This window comes from Ictidomys tridecemlineatus, chromosome 8, assembly GCF_052094955.1.
Source record: "Ictidomys tridecemlineatus isolate mIctTri1 chromosome 8, mIctTri1.hap1, whole genome shotgun sequence".
NCBI lineage: Eukaryota > Metazoa > Chordata > Mammalia > Rodentia > Sciuridae > Ictidomys > Ictidomys tridecemlineatus.
The window spans coordinates 6,251,909-6,264,921 of NC_135484.1; the positions used below are offsets into that span (position 1 = coordinate 6,251,909).

Sequence of the window (13,013 nt, forward strand, 5' to 3'; positions counted from 1 at the left end):
ATATAATAAAAACATTCATTGTAACATTTATTTCCTGGTTTTATTCATCTTAGTTTTCCTGAATGTCTTCAGTTCTTACGTGAACCTACAAATTATACTTTCTTTCTCTTCTAATGAAGAAATAAAGTAAATACAAAGAATGTGAGAAAGAGTATATAAAGCTCTCCAGTTTTGTCCAGAGTGGGGTGTTTATGGTTTTGTGTATGGCCTGCAATAAAGAAAGCAAGAATAAAGAGAAGCTCTAAATCCTACGTGGCAGAGAAACAAGGACTTTTGAGGGGAAAAAAAGTTTAGATTTCAAGTCTAAAGTCATTTAAAATGTTTTAAAGCTAGAGTATTTTTTTTATTGCTCAATATTTCTCTTTGCTTGTAGCCAAAAACAAGTTATATTATCATTTTTGTGAATTATTGCTACCAAAAGGTATGTTTCTCTTGCACTTTCGGTGCCCAGGGTGGACAGTCCGCAGCCGCAGTTGCTGCATTTCTCAGACTCTGGCTGTGAGAGAAAAGTGACAGCATCATTCTGCCACCACCTGTGCCAGGGAGCCAGGCCTGTGTTCCAAATAAGGAGCCCAGTGGATCCCAGAACAGCGCAGAGTGAAGTTAAGGAGAGCTGCAGCCGAGGGAAAGAACAGAGCAAGCCTCTGTTCCCAGGGACAGGCCCGTAGGCTGCGGGCTTTCTCAGCAGTTAGTTACCCTGGGCCTGACCCCAGGGCCAAGAGAGTTCCCCGGATGTTCCCTTCTTGCTCTTCAGATCTGTGGAGAGTGCCCATTCCCTCCCCACTTGCCCTGGAGAGGAAGTCGGCCAATCCTCGGTGCTCCTGAGTCCTACAGACACGCAGTGACATCCACAAGGGCTTCAGCTGCCCTTCAGTGGAAGACTTCTCATCCAGAGCTGTGGAGCCAGGGAAGGGCTCCAGGGCAGTGACCCTGCGGGGTAGTGAAGCTGAGACCCCAAGGACCCCAAGGACACTTGAGGGCTGGAAAGGCAAAAAGGGTCCAGAAGGCAAGAGGAGGACAGACACCACTGAGGGAGAACCATGGGCCGGGGCCGGGGCCGGGGCCAGGGAGAGCAGAGCTCCTCAGGGTACCAGAGCTTGGGTTTTCACAGGGGCCGGGGAGGGAGCACAGCAGGGGAGCTGGTGAGAGGAGGAAGCTGGAGGCTTCGAAGGCCTTGCTCTGGAAGACAATAAGCAGGACTTGATGAAACAGCTTGCCAGCATGATTTGCCATTGTTGATTAGAATCCCATTCTTTCTGCACATTTAGAAGTAAACATGAAATTGCTGCCAGCTTCTAGAGATGCCTGGAAAATGCTAGGGGCAGAGCAGCTTGTCTAGGGATGGCGATCCACAGTGAATTTTCAGAATTATGACCTCCTCCTCAGTGCCTTGCAAATTCCTGCCAGCTCGCAGACACTTGTTTATGGAGTCTCTCTCGGAGGTCATATCGTGTAATGGAATAGAAGATAGGTGCTGGGAGGTGAGAAAAGGAAATTCTCTGTTTTAACAACAAAATATTTTAAGAGCTCATTTTATTTATCTGAAAACAAGAGCTGGAAAAGCTTTGCCTAAACATGAAACTAGCAAATGTTATGGATGCCATTGTGTTCTTCCAGCAAGCTTGCGTGTTGTGAGAGCACTTGAAACCTTTAAATTCTAGAGGAAATAAAGAACAGCCACAACAAGGAATATTATCTTCCCTGGTCTGGCTAGGCTACAAAATTGAGAGAACAGATCGGTTCAATTTGTCTATCAAGCACATGACGTCACGTAAGGAAAGGCTTTTGTTTTGAGGTTAGACAGAAGTAACAATCCATATACACTTTTGAAATAGGGATGGAAACCCAGGAGCCCAGGTACCACGCTGGTGTGACTCACCGGGCAACAGACATCACACCTGAAGGAGAAAACTGACTGCCGCATTGTGATAATTACAATGTGGGCTCATGGTTTCAGAGGTTCTCGTCCTTAATGGGGGAGACCCATTGCTTTCAGGGGTGCCAGACAACAACCGTGGGGAGTGTATGACAGAAAACGCCTGCTCACCTGAGAGCAAGTGGCCAGGAAGCAAAAGCAGGAGGGGCCAGGGCCCCAGGATTCTGTTCAAGAACACACCTGTGATGACCTCAGGACCTCCAGTAGGCCCTGGGGAGCGTTTAATATCCTCAATGTCGCACCTGAGCATAGGTTATTCATTAGGAAAAGAGGCTCTTAGGAACCGCTCGCTCCCTGCCAGGGAGCCCCTACAGAATGCAGTGGATGCAGTTTGGGTAATTTCCAGCAAGTTTGGAGTCACAGACCCTTCATGACTCGAAAGAACAGAACAGGAACAAGTAAGGAGATATTACAACCATAGTCAAAGCATTTGCTTTAAAAAATGGTAATTTTGCCCTGAAAAGCATGGATAGTTACACCAAGTGGGATAAATACAGACTTAAAATAACGTCACGCCAATTCATTTCCTGTTTTGCCATAAATAAAATTTAGTGCCAAAGTTTGAGGGGAGGAATAAAAATTTAGGTTTTCAGAGCCTCTGGATTATAGAATTCCATGGAATCCCATTTAAAAATACATTTGAAATATAATAATAGCCATATTGATAGAAAAATGACAGTGATGTTGGGCCTGGTACAGAAATGGTAGTAGAGAGTCACGGGCTGGATCTCCATCCGCTGAAGACTTTCTGGTTTAGAATAGTTTGGCTTGCAATGTGCATGCATCTGAGGTATGTATTTGCTGTTGACCCTGGAGGCCCTGGAGGAGGTGGACAGTCCTCTGGAAGGCCTTGGCTGTGCACTGGCAGTGGACGTGGTACAGACAGGCAGCCTCTGATAGCTCCGGCGCAGCAAGGGTGGACTCTGTTTTGTGTTCCTGTGAGTAGATTGATTTTCATTTTCCAGATAAACTCTGCACCTCATCTAAAGACTTTGCTCACATCTTATTAAGAAAAGACAAACTTATTATTGAACATGATAACAAACTCATTAACTTTCTAGATTTGATTTGTCGAAGTGGGTGTAACCTAATTTTAAAACTGGTATTGCTAAATTAACAAGGTCTGTAAGTATTACACAGCGTAACAAGTTACATAGTTATAGAAAAACTGATATGATGACCTGCTGGATTTATGCACCAAGATCCGCTTGACACCACAGCGTGAGGCCCGAGACAGCACTCAAGTGCCAGGAACACGTGGCGGTGGAGGAGCTCTTCCGGGAGTGCAGGGAGTGGGGGGTCAGGCTGTGTTTGGCTTGTTTTAACTTAGATAACATTAAAACTTTAATATTAACATTAGCAATGGAAGTTCTTATTGGATAGTAAGACAAAACTGGCCGGGGGTGTAGCCCAGTGAGTGGCACAGCATGTGCCTAGCATGTGTGAGATCCATGTTCAACCCCCAGGACCTTCAAAAATAAAATCAAATACAATAAAATGAACTAACAGTTGTTTTCTTGTGAGCATATTTATATCCCACCAGAGGAGGAGCCCTGCAGTGTGGGCAGCTCTGAGGAGAGCCACTGCAGCCCCTGCTGCCTGGTAGGGGCAGGTGCCTGGGTCTGACGCTGACTCTCGGTGGCAGGTCCTGTCTTCACTGTGGTGGTGAGAGTCCTGGTTCTAAGCACCTCGTTCAGCCCATTACAGTGGCCGTGCCTCCCCAGGGAATCTCCTTAGAACACGGCAGTGGCCCATCTTGACAGGGTCGGTCCAGTTAAACTCAGGACGTGGACGCGGTAGCTCGTTTGCAGGGCGGTGTCTGCGCCCTGTTGAGATGGAGGCTAACAGAAAGCTGCACTAACGCCATGCTGACCCACAGACTGCATTTGCTGCTGTCCCTCTGGGTGGCGTTCAGGCCCCGATGCCCCTCGGCTCTATCAGGCCAAGAGCAGATGCCATCTCCCAGATGGCCTTGCCCGGGCTGGCGACAGAGGGAGGAGGAAGCAGAAGCCTCATACATTCCTCTCTCTCCCCAGGGGCATCTCTGGCCTGGCTCATCCCCTTCATTCTCCCAGCTCCCCCCAAACAGCCCCACCCCGGGACTCAGCCTCTTGTCCTGTTGTCCTCCAGCCCCAGGGCAGCTGCCCCTTGGGGGGCTAATCTGAGAGTGGCTTGCTTTACCTGTTTAGATCCCCTCTTCTTCTACACCTTCACAGTGAGAGCTGTGCCCTGGGCCAGGCAAATGACCACCTGTTAAGCACCAACTGTTTGTCCATTGCTCCCTGCTTGGTGATGATTGAGGGGTTCTGCTATTTTATTCAGAGAAAGAGGTTTGGTTTTGGGGGATATTATTGAAAAAGGATTTGGCACATGCCTTTAATCCCAGGGGCTCAGGAGGCTGAGGCAGGAGGACTGTGAGTTCAAAGCCAACCTCAACAACAGCGAGGCACTAAGTAGCTCACTGAGATCCTGTCCCTAAATTAAATGCAAAATAAGGCTGGGTATGTGGCTGGGGATGTGGTCGAGTGCCATGAATTCAACCCCCAGTATCCCTGGCAAAAAAGAAAAAGAAAAAAAAAAAGGATTTGGAGGCCAAAATTCTTTGTGAAGATAAAGTCGTATTTTATATGGCAAGCTCAATTGTGAAACAGCATCTATGAAAACTTTTCACTGTAGGGTATTCAATGAAACCTATTAGAAGGTTCTGGGTAAATGAGCTATCAGGTCTTGCTCTTGCTCTTGGCTGGACTGTGGCTGGGACAAGCAGGGATTCCAGCCACTAACTGGATATTTTATATAAATTTGGAACCCATCAAATAGTATCTGACGTTGACTGATTAGCTCTTGTCCTGTGAGTTTCCACACATTTGTTTCCTGGTACTAATCTCATTTTCAGTTTGGGCTGGTTCTGGTTCATTTCTTTTGTTGTGGCTATAGGCCCCCTTTGTTTCTAAGGCAGTTCTTAGGAGTGGTGACAAAGTGACACAGTGCAGGGGCAGAAGAGGGTGACGTCCAGGAACTCTGAGACAGTTGAGGGGTTCCTGGCTCCCCTCCTGGGGGACACCTTGATTTCTGTGGGCGTGGCCTGATTGGAAGGCCAGGCCTCTGCTGACTGGAAGGGAGGGGAGGTGAATTCACGGGAAGCAACTGGGAGGGCTGTGGCATCAGGACATGGGAAGGGTGTGCGTGCGTGTGGCTCAGGACTTCGGGAACACTTGCTGGATTTGGGATTCCTAATACTCATAAGGTGGAAATCACTTGCAGAGCGTTTAACAGTGTGCCTTTTATAAAGCCCGTTTTTTAAGGTGTTATTTTTCTCTGGCTTATTTTTTTTTTTTTTATAGCTTACACTATCACTTGAGAACAAAACAAAACTGACTGATTATTATCATGGATTTTTAGCTCTATAGCTGTGTGGTTTCCTCAGGTGAGGAGTTGGATCCAGACAGAGCGAGATCCAGTGTGAACAGCAGGCCCTGGTCAGGTGGAGGGATTCTTTTAATTTAATGGGGCCTTTTCCTTCTCCTTTTTTCATAGCTGATGTACCTGTGAGTTGGCATTTATAAGAGAAGGCTGGGCCCTCCACAGCTAGGAGTTCTGGATGGGCCTGTGTGGCGCAGTCTTCCTGATGGATGGGGACATGGTCCTGCTGAGCCCAGAGCCTTGTGCTTCCCTAGGGACCCAGAGGCAGCTTTGCTGGCCAACCCTGACACATGGGGACCAGATGCTTTGTGGGTCACCTGCTGGGGGCCTGCTGCCAGGACCTGAGGGGGGTGTCACTTTCTGAGCAGCCTGCTTGGACGCAAGCTGAACAGGACCTGGCTTTGGCTTCCGGAACAACGGGGAAAGACCAGAGGAAGGCACAGCTTCAGGGTGCCCCACAAAGAGTCCTGGAGCTGTCTGTGGGTGGCACGACACCCCGTTGTCAGCACCTTGAGACACCCAAGGTGGGATTCCTCAGGAGACTCTGCCGACTCCTGTTGGGCTCTGCTGCTTATTGGCTTGCGTGATGTCAGGGACGGCTGGGAGAGTCCTTGCACTGATCGTACAGCAGGGGAGGGGACCACACCCCTCTGCCAGTGGCCTCTCAGAAAAGACATTGTTTTTTCTAGTGGGGGACAGTTCTCCATGGTCTGTCTTTCCTAATTCTGAGCAACAGGGAGATGGTCCTTTGTTTGGGGCCATCTTTTCAAGGAAAAGATAATGACTTGAGAAGAGAAAATCTCTCTCTCCAGAACAAAAGGCAGATTTGCTTATCATCCAGAATAATAAAGACCACAGCTCCCTTCAGGACAAAAGCAATGCCAGCTCACAGCTCCTTATAAACATCCGAGTTCCCCAAGCTCAAGTGCTCGGCTGAGAGGTCAAACCACAGCTGCACAAGGAGTTCCGTCTGCAGCCAGGCCCTGGGTGTCAGGGGACTGGACTTCACACAATGCTTGTGCTTTCTGCTGTGCTGAGTTATGCAGTCCTTTCTCTCTGATCCTGCAGTCCCTCATTTCTGCAGGCTTCTGTGATAATACTGTGGCAGATTAACTGTTGAGGAGAAAGCTGGGCAAAACCTTGGATCCTTCACAGAGCTCACCAGTTACTCCAATACCATAGGAAACACTCCTTTCATTAAAATTGGTGGAGAGAGCACTGAAATTCACTGATAACACAGACATATTAAATATGCAAAGTTAGCATTTTGTATTTTAGTTTTGTAACACCCTATGAATTACTGGAATTTTCCAAATATCTCTAGTTTCTTACATCACTATCTATAAATATCCACCCCACCCCCCAAATAGGAAGGATTTTGGATTTTATCTGGCTGAATTTTACTGGGTGTTAGAACAATTCATGATGTGTTAGCTGAACTTCTAACAGTAGTTTTCTGCAAGCTAAGAAAAAAATATAAATACTTTTATTTATCTGTAGATGAAAAACATTCTCAATGGTCCAGTCAAGTCAGCCCTTTGGGAGGAATCACTCTAAGTTATGAGTGAGGATTCTTTTTACGTCTGCAGAAAGCAGTTGTGCCTGGCTCAGTGTATCTTCTCAGTCAGTCGTGTCCTCCAGACTTCTTGTTAGGGTGGTCATGAGTTGTTTTAACTTTTTTCCTTCGTACCCTTGAATTGGCCTTGGAAAGATTCGTAGCATTTCAAAAGATTGAGTGCAAAAGATGGTGTCCCATGTTCAGAAAAGAGAAACCAAAAAACCAATCTCTCAGTGTGATTTCCATGCAGCTACAGGGCAGGGCCTGGGCTCATGGGCAGGACTCAATGGACAGGCCTGCACCTGGGCTCTAGTGCTGACCCTGGGCATGCCCTCTAAGTCTAGAGAGACACTCTGCATGCCCTCACCATGGGCTGAAGATTGCAGGTCGGGGAATCAGCTAATATCCCACTGCCCTGGGTAAGATAGGTTCCAGTTAACTAGCAGGATTCTCAAGACTTGTCATGAAGAATAACTTGTCTTCTAGATACCTTATTTGTGGGCATATCTCTGTAAAATGGCTCTCTCCAAAATTTTGGAGAACAGCCTGTTTGGCCTGGGATGTGGCATTATTTCAGATGTAGTAAGCAAGGTCTGCTGTAGCTATGGTCTCTCGAGTGCCTAAGTAGAGCTTATTCACTTTAACTCAAGGGCTCTCGAAGTTCATTTCCTTAAGCAGTAGGAGCAGCCTCACCTGGCATCCTGTTAGCAGTGGGATTCCTTGACCCAACCCTAGAAAAGCTGGAGGAGGAAACAGCAATCTCTGCTTTAACTAGGACCTACCCCCTGCCCAAGTGATTCTGATGCACACCAGAGTCTGAGAAGCATTGTATGTCAGAGGAGAATGAGGCTAGTTAGATTTTAAGCAGGAGAGAACAAATGAAGTGATGCTGTCCAGTGTGTAAGCATAACAATAACATTTATTAAATTAATATTATAATTTTTCATTTATGAAAATATATATAACTTGTATCCTATACCAGGCACTGTTGCAAATACAAATAGAGCATTCCATTAGTTCTCATGATGGCTAAACTGTGGATCTCAGGCAAATTCCAGCTTGCCACACATTTTGTGAATAAAGTTCATTAGTAGGTATCCGCGCCCATTCATGTATTTGTCTTCTACTGATGCCTTTAGGCCAGGATGCTGAGTTAAATGCAACTAAGACATGGGGCCCACAGAGCCGACTGCATTTAAGATTTCACATCTGGGGCTTTCCATCAGTTCTCAGTAGCAGGTCTGGTGTGTAAGGGAAAAGACTCTCCACATTTCAGGTCGTTAAATACAGATGGAGTTAGCGGTGAGAGCAGCGTGCAGGAAGGCCAGGCAGAGGTCTGACAGGAGGAGGGGCAAGGACCAGCCAAAGACTGCTGTGTGAACGCAGAGAAGGTTGAAAACAGACCTGCAAGTTAGAAAAGCAGGAAATGAAGGAAAATAAAGAAGAAAATCGTGGTTGAGGAGGGAGTTTTTATTGACTGAAGGAATGTGGCCTAGATGAAAAGCTAAAATACAGGTGGAATTACAGAAAGTGACTGGGGAAGGAATGAAGGCCAGAGACGCTAACTGGGTTGTTCCCAGCTGCCTGGCCCGGGTGCTGGGCAGCAGGCCCCCAGGGAATTCCAGGATGCAGGCAAAGAGGGCGGGCTCCCAGCCAGGCTGGGAAGGGCCACGCTGCTCCCAGTACAGCCGGGCCTGCTCGAAGTCCACCGTGCTTGCTCGAAGTCCACCGTGCTTGTGCGTGTATTACATGGGGCTCTCCAGACTCCTGCCTCCCCTCCACCTGCTAATGACCCACTGCCACACTGCGAGAAAGCCCTGGGCTTCCCTTTGGGGTGCTGGGGGTACTTCTAGGCTTCGCCTCTAGGTTACTGAGGGCAAATCACGTCAGCACCCAGAGTCTCCCTTTCCTCATTGGTGAGATGCTGTTTCCGGCTTCCTCCTGTCTCCTGTTTTCCTTCAGGTTCACTCATTTGGGGCAGGCATCACTGAATAAGGGTGCAGAGTGTTTCCCCAGCTCCTGGCTTCATGAGCACATTCCTTCCAGGGGGAATCGCTGACCCACTGGACACCAGCCAAGGGCATCTCTTTCCCCCAAAGATCTGATACCGATTGATTCCTGACGCACACCTAGTGACAGGTTTCTCCTCTTGCCCAAAGAGTTCACTTACTGTGGAAATGCTTAGAGACGGGGAATGGCCAGCTGGGATCCACGGGAATGATCGTATTTCTCATTCTTTCAGGAATTTTTCTTCAAATGTGGAGCACACCCAACCTCCGACAAAGAAACCTCAGTAGCTCTGAACCTGATCACAACCAACAGCCGGGATATCTCCTGCATAACCTGCACGGACACCAGGTATGCCCTGGGAAGGGAGGCCCTCGGAGTCTTGCTCTCCCGGGGCCATCCTGCCCTGGACTGTGCTCAGCAGCCGCTGCCTCCTGGGGAGCCCCTGGCCTGGGCCCGTGCTGCGGCCAACCTGGGTATATCCTAATGCGATGAAGCTCTTTAAACTGCCAGTTCCTTGGTTTAATCAATAGTCAAATAGGTCATCTCACCTCTGTGAGGACCCCATCTAAAAAAAATTACAGTCTGCGTGCATTTAAAATGTAAACTCATGCACCTGGGTACAAAATGTCACTCATCCACATCAGTGAGTTCCACAGTGAAATGAAATCTAGATGCTAACATTGGGAATGGAAGAACAATTTATGAACACCATTCATCCTTGGACTATATGATCCATACTTATATTAAAAATACCTTTTCTACGTGATTAGTTCAGCCAGATATTCATCTGTATTCATGTTTGAGCGTCACACACATTCATACGCCCAAAGTGAAATTGTGTAGCTAATTCTGGACCCAGTTGTTTCTAATCCCAGTGAATACAAGAAAAGAAAGAAAATTTGGATGTGGTATGAGAGCAGGAGAAAAACAAAAGGAAAATGGTTGGACTTGAATATAGCTTAGGAGCCAAGGTCAAAGTAGAAAACACTGGATCTATTTAATCTGCAGAGTAAACAGCAGAGGGTGGAATTCCTTCCTCTATGCTCCTCAGATGCACAGAGTAAAAGAAACAGGCCCTGGACGTGTTCCCGAGGCTGGTGAAGAGGCTGAGAGGTGAGGGTGGAGACTGAGCTCTGACATCAGGGAGAACCTTTTAGTAAAAGGCAAGTGGATTTCTGAACAGAGTCAAAAAACTTTTGGTCTCATAGTTTTAAGCAGAACCATCTGTAACCCCTGGTCATCTTAATTGTGGCTTCTCACTGGCCTTTGGGACTATACTACATGGCTTTTTAAAGTGACTTCATGATTAGTGGGTGTTAATATTCCTAGCATGGCATTTCTATTCTTTAAAGATTTTACAGTGTTGACTAAAAGGAGCCTAAAAACCTTAACAATATCTGTTGAACAGACCTGTCTCCAAGAAGGAACACAACCAACCAGACAGGCTTTCCTTTCTGCTGCCCGGCTAGCCTGCTGTGGCCGCAGCACTGCGACATCGCCTTCCACTGCTGCGTTCAGCTTCCCTGGGCAAGGGGAACGACTGCCTGTGGCCAGTGCTTTCAAAACGCAAGGCGCACAACGAGGGTGATGCGCCTGGTCTTTCAGGAAAGGCATTAGAAATTTCTAGAAATGAGGGCTCATCTGCTCCAATAGCAATTGGTATTTAAAACCACTGCAGTTTTTCAAGGGGAAAATTAAAAACAGGTTTCTGGAAATCAGAATGCTACCTCCAGCCAGTATGCCAGAACCTTCTGTTGGTGTTGACAACGGTGACACAGAAAGGCACACTGGGGATCATATCATCTGAGGAGGAGCACTGCCCTCCCAGCCTCCTGCTACTGAACTGATCCTGATATTAATAACTGGCAACAGCTTTTGAAGCAAGCAGGCCACCTCCCCGACACCCAGGGGACCACTACTGGAAGAATCATATGGTTGCAGTAAAATTTTTATGTTATTACTTTGGGGTGATTTTATGAATAGGAGCTACTATACCCAGTGAATTTAAGCGCATGTGTATATAAGAACAATTGAGTGAAGCCCCTGTGTCAGGAAGGAGAGGGGCTTCCTGTACTAGGGAAGACCGAGCACTTGGTGGACGTGGGCGTACAGATGTCACGGAAGCCGGCAGAAGAACTCTCTGTCTCTCTGGGTGTAGGTGGATGGTTTTTGTGGGTTTCTCCCTCCAGTAATGCTTATTCTTTAACCTGGAAGTAATTACCTCACAACTATGAAAACAGGTTGGAAATCACTGTAGACCAATGGTTAGGAAGATTGGGGTTTAATTCTTCCCAATTTCTTGATTATGCCAGAATATTTGTATGCATTCATGTTTGCAGGGTGTACTTGTACTGGATGCATAGTTCTGTATCTGGTTGTTTACATTTAAAGTGACATCATGATAAGTTTTGTCTGCTCTGAAATGTTCCATAAAGGCAATTTTAAAAATGGTACCTAAGATTCTGTGATGGAAATATCCTGTTTCCCTACTGTTAATTATTAGATAACTTCTATATTTTTTTAAAAAAATAATTAGGGCTAAAATTCATATGCTCTTAGAGAAATCAATGCCTGCATGCTTTGAATGTAAGCCTGCATGCTTTGAATGTAAGCCTGCAGTTATAGGAATGGGATCCGTAAATGGTACTGAATGTTTATCAGTTTTTGATATGTATTGCTAATTTCCTTTCTAGAAACACTGCCCCATTTTAGAAAGTGATTGTCCATGTGAGGCTCCCTTCTGAGTCTCTTCAAGCACCGAGTATGTTTGTAGTTTTAATCTTTTCCCACTTGATAAAGGGAAGAAATGAAACAAATGTTTCATTTTAAAATTGGCACTAAAGAAATCAAGCATTTCTCATTTATCTATTTGCCCCCCCCCTTTTTTGGTGAGAAAACAAGGCAAAACTTTCTCACTATATAAACTTAAGGATGAAGCCTGATCTCAGCAATTATTTTCTAATTCACTAATTATAATGTCATGTGTCCTTTATGAATATAATCCTTATTGACTTTTGAATTTACTTAAATATATTCCTTTATTTTAAATGTTGTATCTTCCTGGAGGTAAAAATCAAAAATCATAATAGATTTAAAAATATAAGTTTTTTCTTATCTATATTTTGATAATTTTTCTCAATTTTACATGTGTATTAGTCATACATTGTTGATCAAGTTGGGCATATTCAACCTGAAAATAGATTAAATCCTAGGATAGTGTTATTTAATCTGTAAAGATCTTTCCTCTGTACCTCTTATCATTGTAATGCAAGATAAGAATTTTACTCTTGTGCTTTACAGACATATACTTTTATATAAGAGACTTATATCACTTACATTTTCCTCTTAATAACAATTCAAAGAGCCCCCCTACCACTTAGCCAACTTTTGACCCTAGAGAATATCATAATCTCTGTGCCTTCAGTTTGCATATAAAATCCTGGAATGTACACAGATAACCTCCTCCCAGGCTTTGTTTGGTTCCAAAGCACCGCAGAAGGGAAGGCTCAATTGCACTTGCCCCCTGCCTTGTAAACTGGTGAGACCAGTGAGGGACTCACTTTTCCTTGGCCCTGGGCAGGTGCTGAGTTGAAGTCCACCAAATTGCACACGCGAGGGAAGAGGAAGATGAATCAGAGGGATGTGCTGGCCGTTGCTAGTTTGTATAGTTAAAACTTAATTCAGGCATGCAACTTGTGTCCTTTGAGTTTGCATTTTAGATAAAATCTCCCCCTCTCTTTTAAAGAGCACAGTGAGCCGTTAGGGAAGGAGAGCAGCCTGGGTTTCCTGTGTGCGTGTAGCCGCCCTGAGCCTGCGTCTCCTTGCCTCACAGTGCTGACTACTCCAGGTTGCCAGCTGATAGTCCCAGGTTTAAAGGTAACAGTGCAGTGACCTGCACAAAAGAAAGGCAGGGACTGCAGCCAGACACGGGAAGCATGGTGCCTGAAGGTGCAAGAAGCTCTTCTGTTAGTATTTCCCAGGGAAATTGGGACAGAAACTTCTAGACGTCCCTGGGAATCACATTTTGCCTCAGGAACAGCAGTATCAAGTTACATGAAACCAACATGGACAAAGAAACTTGTCTTC

General features: G+C 46.0%; 1 protein-coding gene across 11 annotated transcripts in view; it reads left to right on the forward strand.

Annotated features, from left to right (window-relative positions):
• Prkn (parkin RBR E3 ubiquitin protein ligase) overlaps window positions 1-13,013 on the forward strand; it is a 1,217,693-nt gene that overhangs the window by 653,397 nt on the left and 551,283 nt on the right. For all 11 annotated transcript variants that reach the window (XM_078018778.1, XM_078018779.1, XM_078018774.1 and 8 more), the window contains one exon: window positions 9,160-9,275. In XM_078018778.1, the coding sequence (XP_077874904.1) occupies window positions 9,160-9,275 (116 nt within the window). The remainder of the gene's footprint in view (window positions 1-9,159; window positions 9,276-13,013) is intronic.